The sequence below is a fragment of the Neospora caninum genome, chromosome XII, assembly GCF_000208865.1.
Source record: "Neospora caninum Liverpool complete genome, chromosome XII".
In the NCBI taxonomy this organism is placed as follows: Eukaryota; Apicomplexa; class Conoidasida; order Eucoccidiorida; family Sarcocystidae; genus Neospora; species Neospora caninum.
The window spans coordinates 3949159-3973702 of NC_018398.1; the positions used below are offsets into that span (position 1 = coordinate 3949159).

Consider the following 24544-nt stretch of genomic DNA (forward strand, 5'->3'; position numbering starts at 1 on the left):
AGCCATCCATCAAGCCCTTCACGCACTCCATCTCCAGAATCGGAACCGCATGGGCCATCCCCAGCTGATGATCCGACGGTAGTCCGCGCTGACCTTAATCTTCCGCCCTCTACGAGGCCGGCGCCTCCACGAAACGAATCGCCTTACGCGACCCTTTCGTTTGGCCGCCGTTCTGGCCCGTTGCCGCTTGGTCCGAGTTCTTCAGCCGAAGCGAGCGTGGGGGAACACAGGCCTGGCCCCGAGCCGGGAGGCGAACCGATTAACTCGGTATACGCGACGCTTCAATGGAGCGGACATAGTGGTCGTGGGGGTGCCAGCCCCGGTGGTGGCGGCAGGTGGCAACTGGAACCTGTCTATGCCACAGTCATGAAGAAAAAATGATCGCAACAGTAGTCGTGAGCCTGCAGAGACGACAGAGTGAGCATAACTCCGCAAGGCATACCGTATCGAGTCATGTCAAGAATGGAGGGGCTCCTGAGTTTCTACGCGGAAGGCAGGGATAGCGTTGCAGCAACATCCTACGTCATTTTTTTAAAAGAATCCGTGCTGTGCGCATGTACGTTTGCGACATAGCTCCGCATCTACACGTCGAGGTAGAGTCTAGCGTTTTACCAGCGTTCGTGGGAACTGGTCCTCGGTTGGAGTTTCGTGCACGCGGTCTTGGCGGGTCCCGTAATTCGGCATCGACTCGCTTTAGATCGCTTGTGTCAATGCTCACCGTTGAGACGTTCCAAGCAGAGGGGACTAACGTGTTTCCTGTGATACCGAGGATCCACCGGACCATATATCGCTCATGGCATCTGCCTGTGGCAGAGGCCGGGACGGCGGCAGATGGAGCAATGTGTCAGCGACTGCCCGTGCATTTTTTCAGATTGAAAAACGTGTGCTCAGGGTTTCTATACTTCGCCAATTCCTTCCGCCGTGGGGCACACACTGCATGAGAGGCAATCCCCAACTCAGCGGCCAGTACTCTGCAGTGGCTTTTCAAACTTATCCGGTTTTTGTTTTGTCTCGGGCCAGACGTGTTAGAGTTTTGGCGCTTTTCGACAGCAAAACACGAATTCCAAGTGAGTCATGGTCTTTTCTTGTTACACGCTGCTGTCCGAAAACAACAGCTTCATTCAGTTTGTTGCCGTATCTGAGGCATATGTATTGTTTAATAAGAGTACCAGGGTGGCTGTAGATACGTTCTGGAAGCTTCATAAGGGTGCCCCGAGAGTGCTCTGCAAAAATGACTGCTGGTGTTTTTTTTTAACGAGTAACGGATACGCTGTCGCGCACGCCATGGGGTGTTTGTGTTTCAGACTCAACAAATCAGGACCGGCTGGTGTGCCGCCAACGAGGCAAACCCCGAGGGAGGTGCAATTGCTGGCCAAAGGACCCTGTTAGATCGTAGAATTTCTGCATTTGCAGCAGCCAAAGTGGGTACCGCGGCCAAGCAAAGCTGGCTGTTTAAACAGCGCCATACGATTTCTGAAGCATCGAGTGCACCATCAGCTGTTACCTCGTCTTTCGTTTGCCGCGTTCAGACACACCACCGGCTCACGGCAAACCGTGGCTACACCTGTACAGCAAACCCGGTCAACAGTGTGTTGTGAGAGTTCTTCAGCGAGTGAAACGCTGCACTTCAGCGGGCTCACAGAATTCAGGGTGGCCTAAAGTTTCCTTGTTCAGGGACCGACGATGGGAATCCTTAAACAGACGAGTCATCTCGCAGCAATGTCCTGGAAAACTGTTAGGTGTCCCAACTGTTCCGCATTCTCGGTAGAACAAAGAAGTGACTCGGTGGCGAGCTTCTGGATACGGCTGGCCTACTCATCCTGTTGCTGGAAGGCGGGTCAGTCTTACCGGCAAGTGCACCTCCCACTGCCTAGGCAGGTGCCCGGGGAAGGACTGGGGGCGCCACAGCAGAGAATGCTTCGCAGTGGTTAGGAAAAGCCACTGAGATGTGTCAGTCAACTTGTCTTTCCCGAAGATGTGTGACGGCCCGACTGTCCTCGCGGCAGAATAGAGTGTGTGCCTGGCGATATAGCTGGCCGATAGGCCATGTTCTACGTGCACAGGCGTTCACACGTCAAAGAAACGTCGGAGGCTGTGTTGTTTATTTCTTCGTATGTAGAGTTGCGCCGGGCGGTTGAATGCACGCACACATAAGAGGCGATGTTTCCTCCATCAAAAACACTGTTCACACATATCCATGTGAACCCAGCGCTGCCCGTCAACACCACTGCGACACAGCACCTCCAAAACGTGGCCTGAGAAAACAGCGAATGACTTGATGCGTATGGCGATACACAAACTCCCCTACGAAGCAAGTAACGGAGGATACAACCTCTCTGTGCAGAACCCTTGGGAGCCATTCTCTCCTAATCTACAGGTGAAAAAATATCTTCCATACCGCATCGCCTCAAACGAAGAACGGACTTGCAAAATACACTAGGAAGTGGTGGCCGTCGATCGTGTCACGAACGGCTTAGCTATCTCAGGTAGCCCTGCATTCAAGTGTCTGCCAGTGGAATCCCGCGACTCTTTAGTAGTCCCTCCCCGGGTTCCTCTTTCCTGCCAGGAGGGCCCTGCCTTCGGTATGTGTTGCCTTGCTACGCGTTGTTAGTACCCACGCAGCTGGCATGCAAGCGGCACTCCGGACTATGCTCGGCCATGAGCGCATCGAGACGGTCGACGAGCCTCGCTGTCCCAATCATGAGCGGAACGCGCTGGTGCAGCTCTGACGGCTGGATGTCCATGATGCGATCGAATCCATCAGTCGCCTTTCCCCCAGCCTGCTCCGCGAGGAACGCCATAGGGTTCGCCTCGTACAACAACCGCAATTTGCCCTTTTTGTCTGCAAAAAAGACGAATGATAAAAAGTGAGGACAGGGACGACGCCAAGTGAACAAACGGCCCCACTTACATCTAAGCACCATGTGCCACGCCATCACGGGACGCGTGTATGTGCCGCGAATACCTCAGTGGACACGAAAGTATCCGACATTGTCCACCGGCGGGAAAAAAACACGTTACAGCGGAAGCGGTAACCAAACTGCGTGACGTTGACTCTTTCTGTGTGGATCGAAAGAAATAGCGCCGGGCCCCTTTTCGAAAGGATCCTCCGAGTCGAATGCTCTAGTCGCCTCCTAAATGACGAGAACGCTCTGGCTTTATTTCGGTTCATCTGCAGTCCACCATATCTGGTTATCTGGTAATAGTAAAACGAAAAGAGCTATCTTGATGTCGTACCGACACTGTCGCTCAGGCTTCCTTCGTCTTCTAGATACCTGCTCACGAGCGTACCTTTCTTGGTTGGGGGGTACATGTAGATTCCTCCCTGCAGCAGGTTCCGGTGGAAATCGGAGACCAGACTGCCAATGTAACGTAGTGAAAACGGCCCAGTCTGCAGTAGCAAAAAAAAGGAATCGTAGCTACTTGGACGTTACGACGTCTTTGATGTAACATTAAAACGATGCTATGTATTGCATTTTATGTTGCTTCCATACAAAATCCAGGGGAAAAACGAGCGGGGGCCCAGCTCGGAAACCGTCACAGCAATCACACACGTCTTTCACACGGGTTCGGATTTAAACCCGCCGTTCGTATGCGACACACACAGCCAAGTGGTTTGCAAGCATATGATGCTGGAAGCCGTTCGACGTCGCGGAGACACCCAAGAGGGCCTGGGCGGTACGAATGCTCCCCGAAGTTCGGAACCTCGCATGCTTGCCGGCAACAGATGTGCTTGTCGATCGCTTGATTTACGGCGCTCTGGAAGTGAATCCTACCTTATCGTCATGGCACTCCTCCAGGAATTTCTTCACACCCTCTGGGAACGCCTGGTAGTTGCCTTCGTTCACGCTATAGATACGAGCCTTCTCCTGGAGAACAACCGCAGCAGACCACGGAGCATCGTCCTCTGTAGCGAAGGAGTATGTGACCGGTCCACAGTGACGTGCCCAGAAAATACTCCGCTGTGTGCCAGAGCAGAGCACGTGGTGTCCGGGAGAGAAACGAGGCGCCGCGTCGCCCCTGCGTTCCCTATGCACGCAGCGTTCGAGACGTAAATGGTGTCTCTGTCAGCTGAGGGCGTGCACGTGCCGCAGCAGCCCAGGCACCGTTGCGCTTCAAGTTACACGACTCCGTGCGCTCAGCGTCATCGACTGCGCACCAGGTTATGGCTCCCGCCCCGCACTCGAGCGCGACTTCGACCTTACGGGGAAAAGTGAGAAAGCCGTTCCAGAGTCGACTGGTTCAAACGCAGTGTTCGTAAAGGAGGGCAATCGAGAACTTAACCCAATTGGGGGACTCACCGGGAATCGCATGCCTCTGTGGGAAAGGAAGAATGTGCCGAGAGAAGGGTCCAAAGTGAAACCGTTGACCCCATCGCCAGTCGTCATAACCTGTGCAGTGCACCAAACACACCGTGCCATGCTACGAAAGCGTGGCGCAAATTGCCTCTCCTTCGCTCTTTCTGGAGTCTGCTTTCCTCGCGTGAATCCCTCTCCCCATCTTCTTCCTTCTTTCCCACTCCTCTCCCAAAACGGTCCCTTCAGCTCTTGGCCTGCCGTGCCGCTACACTAGACAAGCAGTTCGTCTGGTGTCGACTTACAAGCATCGTAGAAGACCCGTATAAGACGTAACCCGCAGCAATCTGTGCGTTCCCTGGTTGGAGGAAGTCGCGCATCTCGGGAGGCGAGCCCAGTGGGGAAACACGCTGGTAGATGGAGAAAATCGTCCCCACAGAGACGTTCACGTCGATGTTTGAGGAACCTGTGGACAACGTCGGTCAAACCATTGTCCGCGAGCAAACTCATACACAGGGAAGCAGAGAGGAAAGAGAGTGCACAAAGCACCTGTTGAGGATTTGAGAGAGAGACAACCAAATCTGGAACGTCTGTAAGGAGCGAGATTCGCGACACAGGGGTTGGCTAAAGACCCAAAAGCAGCCAATGCGAGATGCATTCTCAACGGTGTTTCGTCGACGGCAGAAATGCCGCTTTCGTCAAGACAAAAAACATCGTCCACGATCCCCTAGGCTTCATGCGCATTTGCAGTGCACGGCTACGGGGCTCTCTGTGCATACACAACCCAAGGAAGACTTCGCCTTACCATCGAGAGGATCCATAAGCATCACAAAGTGTGCGTCCCTGTTAACCTCGATAAAATCATCGTCTTCTTCCGTGCAGATGCCGCACACGACTTCGCGATTGACGAGAGCCTGGGAAGTCCGCGCAGCACGTGCAAACCCTACGTCTGAAGAACGGACGAGAAACCTTCTCATCGTACTATGGATCGCAACCCGTTTTCTTGGCTGAAACGAGTAAAGATTCAACACGAATAAGCGATCGGGCGGTGTTACTTTCCCCAAGACGAGGCACCGCAGTTCGCATGCACGTAAGATACCGTTACGTGTGTGAAGTGGGCAGGCAGCTACCAGTTTCTTTCCTCTGGGGTGGCAAACACTCTCGGAACCCCGCAAATATCAGCACGGATGTCCTTTGTTTCTGAATCAGATGGTGTCGATGAGGGTACGCGAGGGCGCCGGGTGACTTGCAGTATTTTTGGCGCGGACCCAGTCTATTCCTCAAAAACACTGCTTTTCCATCCGGCGTGAACCCGTGCAAGAAGTAAGGCAGGGCTGGTAAACATTGGTTACGTTGTCTACCTGGATGAATTTATGGTTGGCGAAGACGTCCAACTTTTGCTGTTCCTCTCCTTGGACGTTTTGATTGCCCGCTGCGCCCAAGATATCCGCAAGACCCGCCTTGTTGATCTCTCGATTCACGACTTTCGCTGCCAGTTTAATCGCAGTCAAGAGCCTGCAGGCCACGCACAGAAGACGGCGAACGCGCAGCTGAATGGGCAAAGCACAGCGGGGTTTATAGACAGATCCTGTTCACACCGGGATACTGGCCACCACCACGAACGCATCTTCGCGGAGGGGTTCAAAACACAAAACCGTCCGCGAAAGGTGTGGGTCTCTGCGCCAAATAACGTATGCGCGAGCAGTTGATACATCCTTCGCATTTGTCTATCTGGGTCGGAGTCGAAGTGCAAACCGAAGGAGACAGCAGCCAAACCAGAGACAGGGATGCCAGGCAAGGGGCGTCTCTACGGTTCCCCATTGTAAAAAGCAAGTAGCCACGACAGCGGAAGCATTTCTCTTCCAAATGCAGGTCCGATGTCGGCACGTGAGAAAATCCACGAGCAGCACCGATCGGGTTTTTTTTCCGGGGGTCGCCCAACCCCGCTGTGTTATACAAGCTGCAGTCAGGCCAGCAGCACTCACGAGACACGGGAGACAGTGTGGACGAAATACAAAAAAAATCAACCGTGCATCTAAGATTCACCTGTTCATTTCTGACTCCTGTCCAGTATTGCGGAGTTTATCCTTATTCGCAATGATGAACTCCCCGAGTTCGGGGATCGGCTGTGCATTTGTCGCCATGGCTGACAGGAAGCGTTGAAACAAAGGAGAGAAACGGTGTTCAGAAGGGTTGACAAAAACCCAAATTCCTCAGTGAAGCGCAAAAATCTGTGCAGTTTTTTTCTTGTCTGTACCCACAACAGGTCAGGGCCTCGTCTACGCAACGCCCTCAGAGCGTCGATAGTACTGTTCCCCGAGGCAACATGCATGCGCAAGCGTAGAGCGAAATGAGAGAAGCACCAACACATCACACCGTTCTCAGTGCGAGCGCAGCGTATACAGACACCTTCATCTGAACGTCGGTTTCCTTCTCTCACAGGAAAAAAAGGTGGCCTCAACTTCATCCCTGAGCAATGCTGCTTTACGTCTTCGGCGAAGAGTTAAGAGAACCTTGGTTGCAAAAGCAGGGCCGTACAGAAAGACGACAACGGAAGAGCGATAGAGCGGCGATTGAGGACACCAGAAACAACTCCTCTAAAGCAAAGCTTCGGTGTAGCCTTTCACTGGATTCCGCAGCTCTTTATGCAAAACCGTACGCGGCGTTGTTGCTTGCGCGTTCCCGGGGAGTGGCGTGTGCGGTGCTCGGTGTCTCACTTGCTCCTGCCTTTGGGGGGGGCCTGTGACTTGCGAAATGCACTAATCTCCAGTCAGCTTCTGGGAGCTAGCGTAATGTTCTACTACATGGAGATCTGCTTATCAGCGAAAAACAGCATCCAGTTGTGTCTATCAAAGCATCGGTATCCCTGGCATGTTGCACGTCGAGCGCGCGAGGGCCGCGTGCTTGACTGGGGTCAGGCCACTTCAGTATGTGACACACGAAACAGAAGGCGCGTACCCAACCGTTGGCATCTGCGAAACGGACGACTCGTAGGACGCGCGTACGCAGATGTGGCTTCCAACCATGAATATCCGCGATAAAGTGAGACAGAGAATGCTGTGAGGGCAAAAGCAACCGCTCAAGCTCGCACGGATCACGGGACTACATCTATCGGCAGGAGCTAGCAATGGTGACGTTGAGGTGGCCCTAGCAGAACGATGGAGGCATTTGAAAGGAGAGTGGGGACACAACGGGGCTACCTCGAATAACGTACCCACAGAGATGTGACGGAAAATAGCGCTTCCGCAAATCATGATGGGTAGCAACAGGTCGACGACCCACCTGGTCGAGAACGCGTGTACGAAGAGGTGGTGCAGGAGTTGCGGGATGGATTACTGGAGAACGAGGAAGTCTGAGACAGAAATTGCAACGCAGTTTCCTTCCCTTACCCGTCTTTGTCAAACAAAGTGTGGTCATGTCGCGCTATAGGGTTTTGTACCGTCTCAGTGTTCATGGTTAGGGAATATGCAGCAACCCACTGCCACAGTGGTACCACTGGCAACATATCGCCTTTGTAGAGAGGGGTTGTCCGATAGGATAACAAGCGGTCTTTTATGTCACGGCAGAATGTATAAGTCCAGCTCAGGCGCGCAGGGTACGCACGGAGATAGAATACACTGGCCGTGAAATCTGGGCAGTGCAACGGCGAGTCTAACTAACAAACCTCGGAGTGAGTGTGTTTCATTGTGGCAAGCTCCCCAAACATCGGGTGCGATGTGCGACGTCACTAGCCAAAGAGCCTATTTCTCTCCGTCCCCAGTTCAATGATTTGCAGGTGCAGGGGAATGTAGTTCGTCATTTGAAGATACTGTTTGGCTTCCGGCGATCTCGTTTGCTTCAATCCTTGTCTGGTGCGTTGCTACCGCTTCAAAAACTTCTATGTACTGGAAGGTGATATTCCCTTGAGAGGCGTGCGTGGATTGTTGATTATAAAAGATCCCTAAAAGGACTCACCGAATATGTCATTTTTGCTCGCGGTGGGCATCGATGATCCAGCACCTTGCAAAACGATTCACCATGGTGCTGGAGGCTGCGGACTGAACCACGATAGGTTTAATTTCCGTGGTCCTTTCGTACTAAAGGAAATACTTTACAATACATTCTCACGTTTACATCGGATATGGACGGATATGTCTCACGACGTTTTGAACCCAGCTGGAGGACCACAGACGAGCTGCGCGGCACCGACTATCATACTTCCGAAGATGCTGCTCATTTTCAATTTGCATCTGCACTTCACCTTACCGGCGGCCCATCACCGTACAAAGTTCAGACTGTCTTCCTAACGAATCTCAACCACAAACACTGATCACGTTTCTTATTCCAGCACCCCCTAACTGCGCGATGGTTCCTCGTCGGGGTGTGGATGGAGGAACACTACTATTATCTCTGCCCTGCATCCGAGAAACTGTCGATACCTGGGCGTCACAGCGAGTGCTGCTGTCCCAGGAGAGATTCTAGTTTTCTTGACTACCTCCTGGGCAAAAACGCCGTGCAAAAAAGTGGTTTTGACAGTCCACAGTCGGCCAACCACAACTGTTCCTCCAGGGCCCGTCATCTATTGACACCAGCTGTTTCGTTGTGTACGTCGTCTCTATTGGCAACACAGTCAACGCCTATTCCAGCGAGGAGGATCTACGGGACCGCCTACATCTGCCTTCCCTATTTGGCGAGGGTTTTTGGCTACTCGAACGCGAGTTTCCTGGCCATATACGGCTGTTCAAAAGCGCTACGTACGAGGCATGTTACGGCTGGTCGAGCGGTTCGAAATGTGCGTCTGGTACATGTCAGTTTCAGGGGCTACACGGTTTTCGCTCCGTTATATTGTTGCTGTACAAAGTCATGTGATGCGTTCGGAAAGTAGCCTATGCAATCTAGGGTAACGTCGATAAAGTATGTTTGAGCTTACCATGTAGAGTATGTCGGCTACCCTAATACCAAAGCGGCTGCTCGCTGGGGGGTTTCGGAAGGTGTGTTGTTAGCATTACCGGTCGATTTTGGTTTTAAAGTGTGATTTAGAATCGAACTTCAGAGACAACAGCAGGAACTATGCCGTGCGGTCTAAAATCGGATGGTGATTACGCAAATCCGTGACTGTTTCCAGAAGTCTCTCGGAAGAAATATTCTTGGTTGGCGTTTTTCATGTCCGTTTTTTCCCACTCGTCTTTTCCCGTGAAGGACTACCATCTCCTGTACCAAAGAAAGTCCTGGACTCAGCCGTTCTCGAAACGTTCTGTTGCACCGCTTCTCGATCCCTGTTCAGAGGGAAGATGTGATGGCACGAACGTAGCCCAGCATCGTATACCCAGCAGAAATTGCTTTGTCACGTTGAGACTTTATATGTATATTCCATTCTGCATCCACGTACGCAACAATGAGTGGGGCAGCAACAACAGAGTTGGACGGGTGCGTAGTGCATCCAGATTTGGAGTACGAGAGGAAAAGATGTTCATTCAGAATTCCGGATTTCACTTACGCACTGTATGGTCGAGAGAATTTTGCAGTCCTAACGAAGCTCCGTTCGGCTCTTGCCCGGAATCCAGCCTTTGACTTGAGATACTTGTGGTCGGCAGACGGAACCACACAACAGTATGTCCGGGGCTGCTGGCTAGCGGAGGAAGTTGTGAAAGTCATTCGCCAGCTGAAGTTGATTGACCGTGATGACGCTATTGGTCCTCTTCAGGTCCTGGCTGGCGAAGATATGTTTATTATGCTTCACCTAACCATGTTCCTCCCAACGCTAAAGAACATGTGTGATGAAGAGCAGGTGAGGGAACCGTTTTATGATGAGAAGACGTTATATTATGAAAAACGTGTAGCTGTACAGGAAACATTCAATTTGCACCGTTGCCCTTGATCCCAAATATACTAGTACAGCTACGTAAATGTAATTCTGTTTATATCGACTTACATGCACAACGCGTTTGATCATAGCCGTTTATAGATATCCGTACGAATAGATCTAATAGTTTGCCAGTCTACATGTGGGCAGATGTAGCACTTCGTGTGTAGAGAACACTGAACTGACAGGAGATAGGGCCAGATGAAAGATACGCTAAACTGGAAGGAGGACCCATGGCGCCTCCCGTCGGAGCGACACTAAGTTTTCGCAGACAATGAATGCCGCAGGCATTGCGTTGCTTTTCAGAGAGTCTTTCCGGTACGGTAGAACTCTATTACTGCCGGTTGACACGACGTGGATGTGAGTCGCCGGCTTGTTGTATGGAACAATCATGGCGACCGGGCACGAGACTCCCATGACGTAAATGTGTTAGTGTGATGTGAAATGTATAGCAGCCAAATAGTAGTCAAAGCGGTGTCTCAGTTATACGCGATATATCGATCTTTCGCTGAACCCATAAATGAAGTCAGAACTCGACAGTTCTGCCCAGATATGTCTACTGTGCTCTCGTGTGGAATGCTGATGCTTTCATATGGTATTTGGCGTACCTCACACGTAACTACAGCATTCCATACATGCATCAAGAGGCATGGCAACTGATACACGAAGCTACTTAGCTAATTCATCCATAGACAAAGGACTGGCAGTGGCCAGTGCCATACGGAAGCAATTCCCTTCCGGACTCGTTTAATGTAATCTGTATCGTTTCTGACTACCACCGTTTGCAACCAAACGTATCACATTCTAATGGTATTTGGTAACAAACCTTTTCCGGGTCCAGCGACATTAACTGCCACGAATTTTATGCTTAGCAGGCGGCGGCTTTCCATGCTTCGTCCCTGAAGTTTTCCCGCTCCGTCGTCGGATGACAACGGCCGGCAAAACGTGTCCGATTGTTGGGTGTGTCGTTTTTTTCAGTCACGGTATTGGGTTCCACTAGCCAAGGATTTCCGGATTATAGGCACCTACTGTCAGACGGAGTTAGCTCATGGGTCGAATGTTTCAGGTTTGGAAACTACTGCCGATTTTGATGACAAGACTGACGAGTGGATTCTTAACACTCCCTCCCTCCAGTCAACGAAATGGTGGCCGGGCGGACTGGCGAAATCGTGTACGCACTGTGTATGCATGGCTCGTCTTCGAATCCATGGCAAAGACTACGGAGTACACCCTTTCATCCTTCAGGTTAGGCAAAAGCTGCCCCGCTTGTACTTGGCAACGTACCCACAGTTAGTGCACCAGTTTGTTTCCGGTTGTATATAATCGGCGTATGCATCCTTGTGCCTTCTAGTGTGTATCCGTGATAACGATGGATTTATAGCGAATGTACCAGCATTGCTATTCTCTTTTGTGTCGCGTTGTGCATCATGGAAAATCCGTAGAAAAGCAACCGCTTGCGGTCAGGAATGAATTCGAAATTCCGTGTCGTTGGTTCCTGTCATTTGCAAACTCATTCCTTCGTCCAGGTCCGTGACTTAAATACTCACGAAAGTCTCCCTGGGGTTACGTTGTTTCACATTGGCAAAAAGCTTGGCTACAACAGCATGGACAATGGCGGTGTTCAGCTGTGCAACGTACGAATACCACGCAGAAACCTGCTGATGAAGTATTGCCATGTGGATAGACACGGAAAATATCAACCGTTGGGGAGTAAAAAGCTCATGTACGGCACCATGACGTTCACACGGAAACAAATCATCATGGCTGCTGGACCGCAGCTTGCCAAGAGCGTCGTGATAGCCATTCGGTGAGAGAGTTCGAAAAATCTTGGACAAGCAATGCCAGTTCAGGCTTGTAAAGGACTCTCGCTGACATCTGTTTCTGAGGCAAGTCCCCCTCGTTGATCTGCTACAGGAACGGGCAGTGACACGCATCTTTGGAACTGAATGTCTTATGCCTTAACCAGCAAGTGTGGTAGTTTTTGCCAGAGATTTGTCCCATTGTACGTACGTAGACTGTAGCGTACAGCTCGGTTTGACGCTGTGTTGGGAATCATAACGTGAACAAAGCATGGCCTTTCTGGACAACACCATTGTCGTGTCGATGCCTTTGCGCCGCCCTCAGGTATAGTGCCGTTCGGCGGCAGTTTCCGATGACTTTGAAGAAGCCCGAAAGCATGGACAACAGTCGGGAAGCAGAAGTTCAAGTTTTGGATTACAGCACTCAACAGATCACCCTGTTTCCACTCCTCGCGGCAGCTGTTGCGTACACTGTCACGGGGATATGGATGGATTCATTCTACAACGCCTTTATCGTAAGCTTACGTTTTAGAAAGGAGAGCAGGTCTGAGACTCTTTTCAGAAAAACGCGTTCAGATGTGTTTTGGCTATACCAGCTTTTTCTTGTCATATATATATATACAGATCCCTCTATTCACAGGCCTTTATCTCCGTCTGCAGAGATGTATCGATTTTATATAGGGACACACTGATGTACGTTGCGCAGATCTGCGTTTAGGCGGCGCCCGAAAAAGCTATATCGTGTGTGGAAGGGTGGACCTGTGTTCGGGTGCGGAGAATCGCTTGGTGTCTGTTGTTTGTTCTGAGTTTTCGATGAGCCTTCTTTTTCACCGGTAGTCAGCGCGGTTCTCATGGGTGTCACGGCTAAATCATCCTTTCGTTGTAACTGTACAGCTTTCATCTCACGGAGTGAGCGTAATGCGAGGCACGTCATAGCTCGTGTAAACGATGTCGCGACCTCCGTCGGCAGCTCGAATCACCATTTTCTCCATTTCCCTTGTTGTCATGTGCTTTCTCCTTCCAGGAGGACTCTAAGAAGGGCGATTTGTCGAAACTTGAGGAAATACATGCAGTGACGAGTTGCCTCAAAGCGATGATGTCTCTGACCGTAGCAGACGGAATGGAAAAGTGCAGAAAGGCCTGCGGAGGTCATGGATTTCTGCTTGCTTCAGGCATCCCAATCCAATTCGTTAACTTCGTGCCGGTCGCCACATATGAGGTACATATTTAATTACGTCATTGTGTATGATTTAATGTGCGCAAGGCTCAACGTTATCTATTGCTGGTCTTTTAGTTCTTTGCGTTGCTATGGAAAAGCCTCTCCAAAGGAAGGCGATGCAGCGTCAAAACGCTCCATGTCTGGCACCACTGTCGAGTACACGCTGAGACAACCACACGCGTTGCTTTCCACTCCACGACGCCGTTTCTTCTTTGCTGTTCTTTAGGGTGATAGAGTCGTTCTTTCAGTCCAGACAGCGCGCGTGCTCTTGAAAATTGTCCAAAGGAGAATGACTAACAAAGCCCCCAAACACTCGCTTATTGGCACCACCCTCGAATATATTCATACTTTCGACCCCTTTGGAGATCATCAGCCTCCCGCTCCTGAAAACACCCCTTGGTTCGATCTCGACTGGCTTTTGGAGATTTTCAAGAGAAGGTGGGTGCCGGCCGTGGGAGAGGGAAACACGGCATTGAAGAAACTCCATTACCCGTTGAAGATGCTATTTCGCGCTGCTTTAACAACTACCGAGTGCGTCTAGGCATCACCCTCTACTTGAAAACGCTCAATGGGGGTTGTATGGGCTTTGCCCTTTGCTTACCAGCTCTACCGACACGTATTTTCGAATATGGACATGCAGAATAAAATGCGTGTGTCTACATGCATACAGTGTATATAGCGTGGAAGCGCGAGAAAAGTTTTTTGTCCATACTGTGAGTACAAATATTCATATATATGGCTGTAGGCGAGACTGTTGCTGTGTTTGCAGATCGTGTGGGTTGGTCTACAAGGCAGCGCAACAGTTTGCGGCGGAGACGAGCAATGGAAAAGGCATGATGGAAGCCCTAGATATGGTCAAGGTTGAGTTCACTCGTCTGGGTACGGCGCATGCTGAAGTTCTTGTTTTGCAATTCTTTCTTGAAGCGGTGAAGCGTGTTGAGCGTGATGAGGTGCGGGAAGTCTGGGTCGATTTGTGGCTGTGCCTCGCCCACTCGTGGTGCGATGAGCATTTTGGGGAGTTTGTGATTACAAGAGCTCTTGGCCCTGATCACCACGACGGCCTGATGGTTGCCTTCAAATCTGTTCTGAGAAAAATCCGCCCGAATGCCGTTGCCATTGCTGACGCCTTTTGGATCCCAGACCAGTTGTTGAACTCTGCGTTAGGCAGGTGAGAACGGGATTGCGAAGCGTTGTCCAAGCACAAACGCGCGCGGAATTCTCCGGCACACACGTCTTTGTCGCTCTCCCTACTTTATCCATCGCAAGCACTTCGACTTGCCTAGAGGCGTGTTTTTGACCGAGGCAACAATCGTGTGAGTGCCTTGGACCCTGTCCCAGTGCGCAGAGAGCGCGGTGCTCCAGCTTTCATTCAACTCGACGTGCGGGTATATGTGCAGGTACGACGGCCGAGTGTACGAAGCCTTGTTGAACTCGACGAAAATGGAGCCTTTAAATCGAATGGATGTCCCTCCAGGGTACCTTGAGCATATTCAATACATTCTGCATCCGGAGCGAAGAAAAAACACGACTACGACTCCCTGCAAGCTCTAGAGTCTCTACGCAACATCGGCGGCTCAGCCCAACTCCTTTCCTCGGGTTTTATGCATCAGAATGATGAGATAAAGTGGATGCTGCTAGAGGGGATTCACCCGGAAGCTACTCGAGAACTCTTTGCGTGGTGTTGAGTTTCACGGAAACAAAACTATTTTCTCTCTTCTGGAGATTCTATCTTAGCGCTGCCGTCTGCGAACCCGCGCATATATATATATATATATATATATACATATATATATATATATATATATATGCGCAGACTCGAGCATGCCTCTGGAAGTCAACTCTTGGGAAATTGCGTATACTGACTTATCATTTTTATCGCAACCATGGCGCGAACGCCACCGTTGAGCATCTTGGCTCAGTTTAGCCGAATAAGTTATATTTATGCCTCCTGTTCCACACATGTGCAACTCACCACTGTAACACGGTACACTGGTTCTGTGAGGATATGTGTTCGCTCGGTGGCTCATAAGGTGTGTTGCAACGAAGTTAGGAAGTTGAAAGAATAACCCTGTTTTCGCAGTCAGTTCACCAGCGATGCTGACGCGTGTGTGCGGACATAAATTTCCGGCCTTCAGTCTCTCAAGACCGACAGTTGCTCCGTTCACCCGTCCGTGACGATGCAGAAGACACGGACACTTTGCGACATGTATATCTGTTCCACAGCACCGCAGTGTGACGTGCTGAAGACGAAATGCTGTAGGAAAGAGAACGGGGGAAAGTACGGAAGCTTCCGCTGCCAAGAACTCATCGTTGACATGAGCATATAAAACATCGCACAGCGACACCTGCACGTAGTGCTGAGGCAGAAGATCCAGTAACCGAGTACGCACGGTTTGCCAATCAGACCCTCTGTCGTGACTCAGGAGCATTACCTCCTCGAGATCCATTAATTCGAGCAACAGAATCTGCACGTATACATGTGTGTATCACATATAATGCGTACGTGGTACATGTGAGTATACACACATAGACGCCAGATACATTACTCGTTACAGTACCTAAGTTTTGTGGAAGGTCCCCAGGAAAAAATATACCCACCTACAACGCTCTTGTATCGTGCACATATCTGCATTGCAACACGCAAGACATCCCCGACGAGTTCCCAAATTGCAGACGCATGCAACGAGCTACCGATCACGCCGGTGAAGACTGTTGTCGCTACATGCGTGGCTTCAGAACCGGGTCTTGACAGTCTCTCCGTCCTGGTTGGGTAACGCACTCTGTAGACATCCTCCTGTTTCCTCGCTTCGTCTGAAACTCGTCACCCCAAAGCGCCGCTCTCCAGTCCCACGGCAGCGCGGGCGTGTTCACGGCGACGCCACAGGCCATTAGTTTAACAGCCGTTTTTCGACAGAATTCTTCCCCGCAAAAGTAATTCCTTGAACTTGAAATCTCCCTCTCATTAATGACCCTAGTGCAACAGAGCTTCTGGTCGGGTGCAACAGCCTAGAGCGACTAGGCAGCTTCGCGAGAGAACCTGCAGATACACCCCGAGGGTCGTGACGGTTCCGATCGCCGACCCCCGGCTCCGTGGAGCTCCGTCCACTCGACCTTGGGCTGTTCACTTTCGTGGGATGTCGGCGGCGAGACCGCCCGCCCGGCGCTCCCTTCTGACACAAAAAACACAGTACATGAACGGGATGAGGGAAACAGTTAGGCGCAGCAGAGTCGGCGTCGCAAGCAATGCTTGACGTTTCTGCCAAGGATTGCGGTGTTTCGTTGCCACCAAAAACGATTTCATCGTTTGAGCCAAGCATGCCCCAGAAGCGTTTTTCCTTAAGTCGGCTGGCGACTGACAGCTTTGCATCAACACGTCTCAAAGCATACCACAGCCTTTACCATTGATGGCCCTATCACCTTTTGGGGTCGAACTGGGGAAAGGCCCCGCCAGATCGAAGCAGCCGGACACTCGTCGCAGTACATACATCTGCAGCCAAATTTCCCCATGAGAGAGACGCCTGGCGGCTTTCGCGACAACTGAACCTTCCTCGCCCCCATAGTTCTCTTCGCTGGGGAAACAAACACCACAGTCGATACCCCACCTGCACCAACGGCGGCATACCCTTAAATGTTTGCCACTCCTCTTCTGAAGCAAGATGTGAGCGCGCACGCAGCCTGACGAACGGGCCTTACAACTGAGATCGCACCGGCCCTTTGTGTAGCGTATATCACGGGGGTGGTCAATCCCACTTGAGTAATCTCTAAAGGTAGAGATTAGGCACTTGCATAAAGCGGTTTCCAACGCTAAACGTTTTCAGCTTACCGAAGGGAATCCCGCATTCAAGCTCTCAGGGCGATACGGTTGCAGAGACCCCCATTTCCTTCGCTCATCTCGGGACGTCGAGGGCATCACCTCGTTTTTCAGGTTTTCATTTGAGCTGCCATCCGTCGTGTCCGACGGGCCGTCTCGAACCGTCTCTTGGTCACTTTCGCAGCTGACATCGTCTGCCTCTCCAGCTTCCACTTCTTCATGTCTCTCTGGTGCATCGCATCTACGAAAGACACATTCCACGACGCGAGGGCCCCTCGTTAGTGGCGCTCTTCTCTGCCCGCTGGTATCCTCGGCAGGCCGTCCACGTGATGCGGAACCCGCCCGTTTCGCCTCTGGGGTGTCTTGAGGTGTACGAACACCCGACGGCGAGGCGCAGCGCCTCGACTCTCTGAGTATGTTCGGGGTGGTGACGCCACAAGGATTGTCTGGAGCACGCGGCACCGTAGAGTGTGAACGACACAAACTCCGTTCGTCAACTGTGGTGGGCGCGCAGCCTGCTGCCGCGCTTGGGTGGGCCCAGGTGGAGGGCGAAGACACCGCAGCAGTCTCCAGGAATCCTCCACAGTGCACAGTGCCGATTTGCACCACCGCCCTAGCGGAAGTTGCATCTGCAGGAAAAGGCCCCCGCGCCTCGTCGGTGTTGTTTTCGGAGATTCCTCCAGAGACTTCAGCCGACAACTCTGCACTCTCTGACTGCCAGACGGACCGACGCGAGGAGCCCCTGGAGCACGTTCGCTGGGGTGTCTGTACAGCTGAGACAGAAGGGGGGCCCTGCGCGTTTCCACCGGGAAAAGCGCAGGCCTTTTCTTCCCCGTTGTCGCGAAGTTCTGGGTCTCTGGTTCGCTGCTTTTCGGCGCTAGGCGACGGCGAGTTCAGGAAGTGAGCAATGAAGGAAGGAACACTGGACGCAGTTTGTTTGCTTCGTGCTGCAGAGGAAGGCGACGCGCAAATCCCCGCTGGCCACGCGCGCGCTGACAATCTTCCGATCTGCTCTTTGCGCCGAGGGCAGTCGCCCCAAGAGGCGAGACGCGCGCCGTCGGGCACGTGCTCGGACGATGCATGTGCGATCTGGGGAGAGACCGAGGCGGCAGCTGGCGAAGTTTGTGCGTTGCGCGACAGCGGCGGAGAGGCGCAGGAAGGCCAAAAAGACTGAGAGGAGGCAATCGACGCGGAGGAAACAAAAGTGCCGGAAGCAGTGGAAGCCGACCCAACAGGAAAGGGAGGGGAAACAGCAGACGAAGACGGAGGCGCAGTGGCAGAGGAAGAACTCGAAGAGGAGGACCCGGAAGATGCCGAGGCAGACGAGAGGTGGGCGACACGGTGGATTCTACCGCTCGCGCTCAATACACGAGAGGGTGACTCACAGTGGGACGGGCGTGTGTGGAGCGAAGGAAAGGCCCCAGGTTCTCCCCTCTGTTCCGTTGTGTCAGGGTCTTCGAGCAGAGACGCTACCTCGCTGTTCAGCTGCGTTTGTTCGTCATCTTGCTCGTGCTCGTCTTGTGTTCCTCCACCCTGTACGTCGTGTGCACCAACTTCCGTCGATTGCTGTCTCCTTTGTCTCCTTCGCCGCCATCCTTCTTCTTCCTCTGCGTCCGCCGCGTCTTCCACTTGGTAGACGCGCGGAGATGATGGCCCGCTAACTTCCTCGCGACTCGCCTCGGCGCGTCTGAGATCTCTCGAAAGAACGTGCGTCCTACCATCCCCAGCTCGCCTTCTCCTAAAAAACAGAAATGCAGTCTCTCGATCATCCTCGTCGTCGTCTCGTCGTCGTTTCCGCCAAGATGTCTCCTCCTCCTCTTCGACACTCAGCCGCTCGTCGCCCCGTTGAGGGCGACCGACTAGCCACGCCCCAGCAAAATCCGAAGGGAACTCCTCGCGTCTGTCTTCTGCGGCGCGTCTCTCCTGATCCTGATTCTCGCGGTTCGCTTGTCTGCCTGCGAAGCCTTCTCTCCCGCCCTGTCTTTCGATCTCGCCATTTCTGCGCTCCCCACCCTCGCTGTCACTGTCGCCTCTGCGCTCGTCCACGGCTCTTTCGGCGTCGCCCGGTCGATGCTTCGCTCGACACTTTGCCACATCCCTCGGCACCCTTTCGTCGAGGATCGCCGCCCGAGACGCCCGGGGCTCGTCGCCGCCTGCTGCGCGCTCTCGGCGAGACAGAGAAGGAAAGGGCGGAGCAGGCGGAAGGCGCGTGTGCTGCCTGCTTGATGGGAGCGGAACATCTGCTTTGCCTCGCCTCTCTTCTCTCTGCCGGTCAGACCGACTTTTTATGAGAGGACACGAAGACGATGAAGACACGGATGAAGAAGAAGACGAGGCTGAAGAAAAGGATGAAGAAGTAGATGAGGCTGAAGAAGAGGATGACGAAGCCGAGGAAGACGACGAAGGAAGAGAGGGACCCCTTTTATCTCGCTGTTCTTCTTTGATTCTCTCTGGTATGTTTGTGGAGGAAGCCGCGCTCGTCTCCTCGCGTTTGCTTTCGCTCGGAGGCCCGACTCGAGTCGCCTCGGCAAGCGCAGATCCGCTGAGTTTCCGTCGAAGGAGAAAACTGAGGAAACCAGAGACAGCAAGAGCACAGATGGGCGAGACCAACGAAGAGGTGACGCAAATGCGTCGACACCGGAAAGAAAAGTGGAAGGCTGAGGCAGAACTCAAGGGATGCGAAGGGAGGAAACACGCAGAAACAAGTCTGGACATGCGACACCGGCAGAGGCGAAAAACGCGAGAAAAGTGGAAGACAGGGAAAGGCAACAGCAGGAAAAGCCAGCAAATGCGTGTGAACACGTCTCTCGCGCCTCCTCAAAACACGGAGAGAAGAGAGAGAATGTTGTCGTGCACGAGCCGATGCTCGTCCATACGCACTTTTCCTTCTTCAGTTTTTTCATCTCCTCGGTCCGCGCAGCCTTCGACCTGAGCATACGCGCGTGGCGGGGAAGACAGCACCGTCAAGAAAGGACCAAAGCGCAAACGGGTGGTTCAGGAGAGAGAAGAATCGCGGGACGGGACCGCAACGAACAGAAAAATGCACACGAGAGAGAGCAAAGACGGCGAACCGGCAGGCTTCGGCAAAGACGACATCGTGAAAACACGTTTTGAAGGTAAACGTGGGAAACTGGACACGGAAGCGGTCGAATACTTTTGTTCCGCTTTGCCACTTCCCCCTGCAGCTTTTCACTGGCCGCAGAGAACCCAGCCCAAAGCCCCCCACGGCTGGTCTCTTCCAGCGTTCCCCTTGATCTCTGTCTTCCGTCTCCATCTCGCCTCCTCGGTCCTGTCTTCCTTCGCTTTTCTCTCTTCTGGCGGCTCTCCGTCTCGCCCAGTTACCTTTTGAGGAACTCGACGAGCGGCATAATACGTGCGAGCTTCTCATCGGCAGTCTGCAGCAAAACAGGCCCGCAGGAGATTCGCCGACTCTTCACGGACCTTCAGTCCCTCTTTTTTTCCGTCCACGTCTCTCTGCAGTTTTCCTTGCATCGCTGGCTTTCGTCCTTTTCTGCTGCGACTCCGCGCCACTACCTCCCCGCCGTGCTTCCGCGGATTCTCTCCTGTTTCCGCGTTCATTTGTCGTCCCTCTTCCTGCGCCCACCCATCTTCTCTTCTGCTCGCTGGCCTGGCCCTCGTCTTCCCTTCCCGAATCTCTCTCTCGTTTTCTCGCAGGGCCTATCTCTCTCTCTCGTCCCTGCCTAGTCCGAACGTCTTCACCCCTGCGCCCAGTCTCAGTCTCTCTGCTCCTCCCGAACTCGCGTGCCTTTCCTGAGGCTCGCAGCTTCTCTTTCCTTCTCTTTGACCCCTCCCGCTGGCATTCGCTCTCCTCCGGGTTGTTTCTCTACGACCCTCTGCGGAAACGTGGCCGCCGTTTACCAGTCCGGAGAGCTTTCGAATTTTGTCCAGCAGCGTCGCTCCGTCGGCTCGGTCTTCCTTCCTGACGACGCAAGGAGACAGAACCCGGAAATGCTGCATGCAGTGACGCTGAGTCACTCGGGACGAGCGGAGGCGACAGCGGAGGCCGATATGAAAACACACGCCACGCGGAAAAACACCAGAGACGCGCGGGGATCCACGGAGAATGCGGCACCGCTAGACGCGACGTCAAAGTCGACCGCAGCATCCTTTGAGACACACTTCCCCTTGCCGTTTGCTGGATCTGAACGTACCAGAAGACACGCGTGATCTGAATAGGACAAGGGACAACCTTCCCAGCTTGGGACGGAGCGAGAAACTGTCGAGACACGCCTTTTGGAACTTACACAACTGTCGCTAAAAGCTGAAGAGTCTGGCACTTTTTGGCGAGCTTTTGGTATTTTTCTTCCAGGACGCGTCGATTCTCCTCGTACGTGCGGAAGGCGTTCTCGCGGCTCTCTTCTTCACGGACGCGTGCCTCTTCGAGAGTCTCTACACGAGAGGCCAGTTTCGTTTTCTGTTCCTCCTCAGAGCGAAGAAGACGCACGAGCTCCTCCTCCCGAGCCTGCAGGAAAACCAAAGAAGACGTGCCGGAAGGATACAACCAGGACAGCTCCATGCAGAGATGCGCGGGAAAGGGGGAACGCGCAGGTTGAAAGAGGGGTGGAGGAGGGGTTACGGAACGTAACAGACCTCCAGGCAAAGATCTTGACATTCTGTTTCCAATTCCCCGTGGTAAGCACAGTCATTGAATGGCTGAAGAAGCATTTATAGGTTATGCAGAGGGCGAAGAAATCAGAGAGAGGGCGAAACGGTCAGAGCGAGGGAGAGGGAAAGAGAGACACGACCCAGAGGAGACAGGAGGTAGACAGGAGGTAGACAGGAGGGAGACAGGAGGCGCAAAGGCAAAACAAACTGCTAACGCTAGAAAGGCCGAAGAGAAGCACTCGGCGAAGATGGGAAGGTGACACACACAGATGACAGCAGAAGACGTATGGACCTGAAAGAACGAGGACAAAGACGAGCCGACAAAAACAAATCACCAACACCAGGCTCGTGGGCGACATATGCAACAGGACGGACGCCTCGTGAGAAACTCCGCGTGGCCTTCGCTCCAGTTCGGGTTTTTGACAGTCGACAGAGACGGGATTGCCTGGCTTGTGCCGTTCGCTTTTTGTTTTGCCTTTCGGCTTTTGAGTGCTTGAGCCAGGTCCAGAAAGGCATTTACCTCAAGGGCTTCGACCGCCGCAGCTCGGGAAGTCGCTTCCTCTCGCGCGGCCAGCTTCTCTCGGCGCTCCTCCCTCAGTTCCTGAGAGTCCAGTGCGAGACGCAGAGAGCAGGAGAAAGAGCGAGGCGAGGTGAACACAGGCGAGCAGTGGCGCGCCAGAAATGGAAACGAAGCTGCGCGGGAGGCGGCGGAGAGGGAGAGACTTCGAGAGGCGAGAAGAAGAGAGAAGTCGAGAGGGAGGTCGAGGGGAAGGAGAGAAGATATCAGCGCGAAACGCGGGAGCGTCCCAGGGGGCAGAGAGAAACTTTCGACGCAGAATCAGCCACATGTGCACAGGATGCACAGAACGTCCGTTCCGGAAACGGCATCTACTGACCATCTCGAGTCTGCGGATCCTGGTCTCTGGATCTTCGTTCTCAGCGCCTGAAATCGCGAAGAAAACACACAGGCGAACAGAAGCCGTAAAAAGACGAGACGAGACAGCCGAGGCACCGCAAGGAGCCTGGAGTCAGCAAAGCGGGAACGAAGCTGAGCGCGCGCGAGTGCGAACGAAAAGCGTCGAAAACAGGACAGGGAAAAGGAAGAGAAAACAAACCGAGATAACACGGAGAAGGAAAAGAACGCGGAGCGCAAAGAGGACAAGAACAGCGAGCCCAAATACAAATAGGACAGAGGAAACGCGTTTCAAAGTGGGGGGTTGCGCCTTACTCGAGGAAGATGGGAGAGACGAGACACGAGCTGCAGGGTCAGGAAGATCAAAGTGAAGCGAGAGAATGTACCGGCGAGAAGCATACTCCTTTGCACAGTACGGACAGGAAGGCTTCTGCGCTCGGCCGCCCCGCTGCTTGAACCACTTCTCGATGCTGCACAAGCGTCGGCCAGGGAGAAAGGCGAGAGGAAACAGAAGCAAAATCGAAGGCGAACACGAAGCAGACGCACGGCAAGGAGACTGCGAGACTGGCCAGAGGCGGGGAACAGGAAGTGGACCAGGCAAGAGCGAGAGGAAGAGGGCACCGGAGACAAACAACGAGACGGACGGTTAGAAGAAAGGGGAGAGATAAAAGACGTTAAAAAAATGTCCGGGTCTCTTGGAAGACACCCTGGCTCCACGCGGTCTCCAAACGTTGGTCCCTCTGTCTCTCTCTTCATACACAGATAGATGCACATATATATATATATATATATATATACATACATATGTATATGTGCATGCATGCGTGGTCTTCGCTTGCCCTGTCGCCTTCCTTCGACACACAACACGTCGAGTACATTTCGTCATGATGATCTCTGTTTCGTGTGTGTTCCTTTCTCGCTTTCTCTTCCTCTCTCTCTTTCCTTCCCTTTGTCTTCCTCGCATTCCCGGTCTTTCCCTTTCTCTCATGCTCTTTCTCGCTTTCCCTTCCTTTCGTCTCTCTTTCGTACCAAGGAAGATGGAAAGTGTGCCCACAGCCCATGAGTGCTGCGACGTCTTTGAAAAGGGCCAGGAAGCAAATGGGGCATCTCGAGCCTCCGCGTTGAATCCACTCCTCTTCGTCTTCCTCGCGTTTCTCGCTCGCGCGCTTGGCCGGGAAGCATCCCTCCTTCCCGTCCGGTGCCGCCGAGGGCGGCGAGTCGTCGTCAATGACAATCATTTCTCAGACTTGGCGCAAAAGCGACACATCGCTACACGCAGACGGGGCCCGCGCGCGTCGCTCGCCCGAGGGCGGAGACTGCATGCGCGGCCATCGGCGTTGGGTCCAGTCGGTTGCAGGCGAGAGCAAGCAGAGCCCTGACAGAGAGACTGGGCACGGGAGTGAGAGGATGATGGCGCAGACACGGTCCGCACAGAGCCTCGCGGCGGTGGGGCAAGGGACTTGAAAGGCAAAAGGAAGCCCCCACGGCACGGGGAGCGGGGCGTAGGAAGGGTGCGCTTCCCCGGGACAGGGCGCGCGCCGCGCCGAGGCGAAGGCAGAGTCTGCAGCAGGCAGGCGTTTTGGCCCGCGAATCGACGAGCGACGATCAGACACGCGAACCTCAAACGAAGCGTAAGAGAAGCTGAGAGGTCCGAAACGAAAAAGACACAAATGCGGAGAGATGTGTACAGTCGCCAACCGTGAAACGAAGAAGAACGCGACAGCGAAGAAGGTGAGTAAGAGGGAGAAGAAGGGGAGAAAGAGGAAGAAGAAGGGGAGAAAGAGGAAGAAGAAGGTGAGTAAGAGGGAGAAGAAGGGGAGAAAGAGGAAGAAGCGGAGGAAGAGGAAGAAGCGGAGGAAGAGGAAGAAGGGGAGAAAGAGGAAGAAGGGGAGGAAGAGGAAGAAGGGGAGGAAGAGGAAGAAGGGCAGGAAGAGGAAGAAGGGGAGGAAGGCGGCAAATGAGGAGAGCAGAAGAAAAGCTAACGGCGTTGTGCTCGTGAGGAGTAAGAGAGAATGGAAGGCTCGACAATGAGTAGAGGA

General features: G+C 53.1%; 3 protein-coding genes across 3 annotated transcripts; 1 reads left to right on the plus strand and 2 right to left on the minus strand.

Annotated features, from left to right (window-relative positions):
* Nucleotides 1–2597: 2597 nt before the first annotated feature.
* Nucleotides 2598–6439, minus strand: NCLIV_065240 (Fructose-1 6-biphosphatase, related; the record flags this gene model as incomplete). Its single annotated transcript, XM_003886075.1, has 8 exons — nucleotides 2598–2842; nucleotides 3292–3391; nucleotides 3777–3869; nucleotides 4302–4391; nucleotides 4601–4761; nucleotides 5101–5209; nucleotides 5657–5810; nucleotides 6342–6439. The coding sequence occupies 8 exons, from the start codon at nucleotides 6437–6439 to the stop codon at nucleotides 2598–2600; spliced, it is 1050 nt and encodes a 349-aa protein (XP_003886124.1).
* Nucleotides 6440–9669: 3230 nt separating this feature from the next.
* NCLIV_065250 (Pc13g14410 protein, related) lies at nucleotides 9670–14706 on the plus strand (the record flags this gene model as incomplete). Its single annotated transcript, XM_003886076.1, has 7 exons — nucleotides 9670–10062; nucleotides 11664–11944; nucleotides 12262–12451; nucleotides 12961–13084; nucleotides 13404–13593; nucleotides 13925–14323; nucleotides 14553–14706. The coding sequence occupies 7 exons, from the start codon at nucleotides 9670–9672 to the stop codon at nucleotides 14704–14706; spliced, it is 1731 nt and encodes a 576-aa protein (XP_003886125.1).
* A 1464-nt stretch (nucleotides 14707–16170) lies between these two features.
* Nucleotides 16171–23743, minus strand: NCLIV_065260 (putative zinc finger (C3HC4 RING finger) protein; the record flags this gene model as incomplete). Its single annotated transcript, XM_003886077.1, has 11 exons — nucleotides 16171–16325; nucleotides 16555–16642; nucleotides 16979–19532; nucleotides 19847–19894; nucleotides 20309–20361; nucleotides 20846–20906; nucleotides 21232–21449; nucleotides 22113–22193; nucleotides 22489–22535; nucleotides 22821–22975; nucleotides 23535–23743. The coding sequence occupies 11 exons, from the start codon at nucleotides 23741–23743 to the stop codon at nucleotides 16171–16173; spliced, it is 3669 nt and encodes a 1222-aa protein (XP_003886126.1).
* Nucleotides 23744–24544: the final 801 nt, after the last annotated feature.